At 39.4% G+C, this 5,051-nt stretch overlaps 1 protein-coding gene across 1 annotated transcript; it reads left to right on the top strand.

Moving 5' to 3' along the window:
- The first annotated feature begins 797 nt into the window (after positions 1-797).
- LOC111383036 (BTB/POZ domain-containing protein At1g63850) lies at positions 798-4,256 on the top strand. Its single transcript, XM_023007093.1, has 2 exons — positions 798-1,945; positions 2,895-4,256. The coding sequence occupies exons 1-2, from the start codon at positions 971-973 to the stop codon at positions 3,834-3,836; spliced, it is 1,917 nt and encodes a 638-aa protein (XP_022862861.1). The 5' UTR covers positions 798-970; the 3' UTR covers positions 3,837-4,256.
- The last annotated feature ends 795 nt before the right edge of the window (positions 4,257-5,051 follow it).

Genomic DNA, 5,051 nt, shown 5'->3' with positions numbered 1-5,051 from the left:
GGCGTACCTCATTACTCTCTTCTCTAAAGACAAGTTAAATGACGAAACTAATTTCCTTGTGAAGGTCTTCTAATTCTCAAGCATCGCTGAAGGAGAGCTATCGAGGTGCAGAACATCTAACTAACAACAAAATATCCTCTTTACAATTATGTGCTAATAGATCTACTCCCACATATATTGTAATCATTAAAATCTAAAATTAAGCCAAATCAGTTAATTGATAACAACTTTATAAATAAGAGAGTTTCACGTGTTCAGATAAATTTAAATGTTCAAAAATTTCCTTGATCTAACCTAACCTATGCATACTACATACATTATGAAGAAGAAGCTAATCAAATGCTAGCTCAATTCGTCTTTTCTGGAGAGCCTGACTTGATAGACGGCCACATCAGTACTATAATTGAGCAGATTAGCTCAATTTTTGTCTATTTTATTTATCTTGCATACCTATTTTTATTTTCGACTACTAATTTAATTGTTAGAGTGAAAACGAAAACCTTATCACCCATTAGACGATTGTCTTAGCAAACTAATTGTGCTAAGTGTACAACCAACCAACATCGTAATCTTCCTCGTTTTGAGATCAACACAATTGATTTCGATAATGTTGGAAATTAGAAATTATAAAAAATACCTCGTCCATGCTCATTTGATCGCCAACTGTAATTGGGTGATACCTCTATCCACACCCTCGAATCTTGATTTTTAACATTAGACGCCAAGAATGAATAATGAAGGTAATTGGGGCCCTTTGTGAAGTAAATTAATGCTGTGTTTTTTAGCACTGACTTTCTGTCATTTTTAACCCTCCCTCTGTTCCTGTCTCGTTTCCATCGCCATTTCTTAAAACATTTCGATGAAGCCAATCGTTGATGCCCTAAACTAGAGGACAACTATCCTTAAAAATTGCACACGCACTACACACACTGTTACTACTACTAAACACCACTCACTGTCCTATTGTCACATGGCAGCTACAACTACTCGTCTCAAGTTCCAAACCCAGCCTATTAAGTCTAAACGCCGCCGCTGCCGTGAAACTACAATTACGGCCTCCTCCGCCGCCGCCACCGCCAACCCTTCAGTTTCGTCTGCCACCTCGTGTCAGCAAAGCCGTAGATTTGAAACGCCGATTATAGTTTCCCCGGAAAATTCTTGGTGCTGCCCTGCTTCTAAACCACCACCTCCGCCGCCGTCACCTCCGGCTGAGGGTATTGTTGCATCATCGTCATCATCACTGTCTCGCTCTTCCTCAGATCTGAAGATCTGTAACTCGCTTGCTACTATGGACTCCTACTCCACTTCAACTGCCATCTACGGTTGCGGTGCCGCCAGCGGAGGCGTCGCATCTCAGGATAATTTTCCGTCGTCCTTAAGTAAATTTAACTCCGCGCTCACGGCGGGTCTTCTTAACCCAATGTCTCCTCCTCCTTTAGTGGATAAAACTCGTTCAAGCCCAACCCTATTTGAAATGATGGCCAATGAGCCTGATTGCCTCCCCAGAGCCACAAACCTAATTCAAAACGCCATCGTTTCGGCTCAAAATCATCAGACGTCAAAGGTTTCTATAAACCCACCTCCTCAAGACAGACAGGCCTTAATGCACCAGCGTCTGATGGATCTTTTGGCATTGAGAAGCCCTGGAAATCAGTTTAACGATGCAGGGTCAGGGGATGTGAAGCTGACTTTGAGTTCAAAGGATGGTCTGAGCATTTCCATGAGCGTTCATAGGCAGATTCTTGTAGCTCACAGTAGATTTTTTGCTCTGAAATTGAATGAGAAATGGATTAAGCAGCAGAGGAGCTCTGGGCCGTACGACGTTGAGATTGCTGATTGCGATGATATCGAGGTTTACATTGAGACTCTGAGGTTGATGTATTGTAAGGACTTGAGGAAGAAACTCATGAAAGAGAATGTTCCTCGAGTCCTCGGAATTCTAAAGGTAATGCCAATCAGCGTACTGACTTTTATCTGTGTATATCTATATCTATCTGTTGCTTGTGTGGTTGAATACAGAAATGCATATGAATGTCAAAGATGTGAGTTTTCAAATCCTTATTAGTAAATGCATTTGAGATTAACGATTAGATCCATACACAGAAATGAAAGAGATAAAACAATTTGACAAGTGAAGCAGATTGAATTGACTTCAGACGAGTAGCTTATGAAAACTTAGAACTGAATGAGAGTCCCGTGTGGGTTGCTATGCAAATTGTCTAAGTACTGAAAAATGTTATACTGTCGGGGTAATATGATATTGATTATAATTCTGATGTCTTTTGCGGAGTTTAAATGATACTATGGATCTTGACTTATAGAGTATGCACTCTTTCAAGTGGAAATAATGATGATGAAGGATTGATGTGTATTAGTGCATTACTTGTAATCGCCGAGAATAAAATTGATGTAGAGTACCCTGGATATTTTGTATTGTTCTGTTCTGTTCTGTTCTATGTTGTGTTGAATTGACTGATATTTGACAGTGTGTGGCCTGATTGAAAATGCGTGGTTAAAATTGTTCAACAATTTGATAGTTTACATCTCTCTTGACAATGTATATGGAGAAACATATATTACACACTCTTGTAATACTGGTGAGGGTTTGTATGTTAATGTCATTTATGGTGGTGTCATGACCTTGAAAAATAGAGCTGTCTTACTCTTCTTCCAGAATTTACATTGAGTTTATCTTTGTGTGTTGTGGTACTTAATTTGGCAACACTTATGATTGTGTGGGATTATTTACCACAATGTATAATGTATCTAGTGTGTTGATACTTACATAAACTTAGGTATACAAAAGTAATGGACAGTTGAATAAATTTTTTAGTACATTAAGCTACTATCCACAATTACAAGGTGATGAACTCGGGTTAATGGTCCTATTGTAGGTGTCTGCAGCAATTGGGTTCGATGCGGGTGTGCTGTCTTGTTTGGAGTACTTGGAGGCTGCTCCATGGGCCGAAGATGAGGAAGAGAAGGTAGCTTCACTGTTATCAGAGCTTCGGCTTGAAGGGATTGGAGCCGGGGAAGTTTTGAAGAGGGTTTCTCTTGATGTCACATCAGGAGTTGACGATAGGAGTGACAATGAAGAAGTGCTGATCAAGCTATTGCAGGTCGTTCTCGAAGGAAAAGATGAGAAGGCGAGGAGAGAGATGAAAGTTCTGGTAACCAAAATGTTACGTGAGAACTCATCACATAATGATTTAAGGAAGGAGTCCCTGTACGCAGCTTGCAATGGATGTTTGCAACTCCTCCGTCTTCATTTTCTACAGGCAGCAGAATCTGACATGAAGAATGTGGGTCAGATAGCACGGCAGGCAGATAATTTGCAGTGGCTATTGGATATTATGATTGATAGACAGATTGGTGAGGATTTTTTAACGATATGGGCATCTCAGTCTGAATTGTCTAAAGCACATTCTAAAGTGCCCACAATCCATAGGTACGAGGTTAGTGGAGTTACAGCTAGGCTGTTTGTTGGCATTGGGAAGGGACAACTATTGGCGTCCAAAGATGCCAGGTGCGCCCTTTTGCAGATGTGGTTGGTACCTTTTTATGAAGATTTTGGGTGGATGAGGAGGGCATCGAAAGGTCTTGACAAGCATTTAATTGAGGATGGTCTTAGCAACACTATACTGACTTTGCCCCTGGCCTGGCAGCAGGAAATTTTAATGTCATGGTTTGATCGATTTCTTAATTCAGGCGATGATTGTCCTAATATCCAGAGAGGCTTTGAAGTCTGGTGGAGAAGGGCATTCTGGAGGCGTAACGTTGAGCCTGAGAAGCCTCGTCAATTACGGGTCATGACTGCTACAATAGAGAACTCCTGAGTTTGACATGCCGTAATTTCAGGTTCACAGTCTCGATTGGTCCAGTTGGATAGTATGAATTTATTTTATATTCTTCATTTCTAAACTGAATACTGGAGTTCATTTTGGCTGTGGAGTTCTGTAGACATCATCTGATTTGCGAAGTTTAATTCGATAGATGACATAAAAAACATAGATTTGCGAAAATTTCCCGGATGGTGGATTGCTTGGCTCCACCCTTCTGCAGCACTGGATTCAGACTGGATTCAGACATCATTTTTTTTTTGTTCTATAGGTATTCCTGTCACATATTCTTCGAGTCTCGAGCACACCAGCAATTAATTTGCAGGACTATTCTTCGGGAGAAAATTTACTTTATGCCTGAGTCTGTATCTCAAGGATGCCATCTTTTAAAATGAACGAAGATAGTAATTTTTTTTCTGGATTAAGCTTCAAATGGTGGAAGTTGAGAGTTTAATCTGTTGTCTTGTGAGTTTAATTTAATTGTCAATCGAGACATCCTGGGCGATGAAACTTGAAGACTTCTCAATCCATCCGAGTTAGCATGAATGCAGAATTTGTCACAAGTCGGACATAAATTGCAACATAAAGACGAGAAAGGCATCAATAAAAGACAAATTGGGCCACACATTGATGTCTTATAGGGCTCACATTAACTGGACTCAGCTTATTGTTAGTTAGACCATCTCTCTCATAGACTGTGACCTTAGGACAATGGAGGAACACATAGGGAACCTATGAAATAAAGGTTAATCAATAACCACCACTTCCCTTTTCATGTAACAACAAACTTCTATTTTATAATTTGGTAATACACAAAATTGGTAAGAACGTAAGGCTGTAAAGTTGATGGTGTCGGTGGACTGTGTTAAATAGTGCTTGGTCGAGCTGCACTAACTGTAGACGTACAATATTCCAATTTGTGTGTCAACTCAATTAAGATTGGAAAGAAGGGAAATTTAGACTAAGAAGTCAATATTATTGCAATGATTAGCGATTAGGAATCTTTGATCTTCTTATATGATACTTGCGTGCCTTCAATGTATTTCAATTTTCATTAGTCATTGAAGCATCTAATCTAAATTTAACATTTAAGATGATATAGTTTAACATAATAGGAGAGTCGATTAATTTCATTTTAGGTCACTGAACTTTCAGTGAGATATCAATTGCATTCAATCATATCATTGAATTTCAATTTACTTTCAACATTGG

Source organism: Olea europaea, unplaced genomic scaffold, assembly GCF_002742605.1.
Source record: "Olea europaea var. sylvestris unplaced genomic scaffold, O_europaea_v1 scaffold2608, whole genome shotgun sequence".
Taxonomy (NCBI): domain Eukaryota; kingdom Viridiplantae; phylum Streptophyta; class Magnoliopsida; order Lamiales; family Oleaceae; genus Olea; species Olea europaea.
Note: the sequence above shows the minus strand (reverse complement) of the source record. Positions and strands in the feature narration are given on the sequence as shown.

Excerpts from the sequence above, each read along its gene's own strand:
- LOC111383036 (XM_023007093.1), top strand. The coding sequence starts at position 971 with ATGGCAGCTACAACTACTCGTCTCAAGTTCCAAACCCAGCCTATTAAG. Across the intron at positions 1,946-2,894 it reads GAGTCCTCGGAATTCTAAAG|GTGTCTGCAGCAATTGGGTT; the intron begins GTAATGCCAATC and ends GTCCTATTGTAG.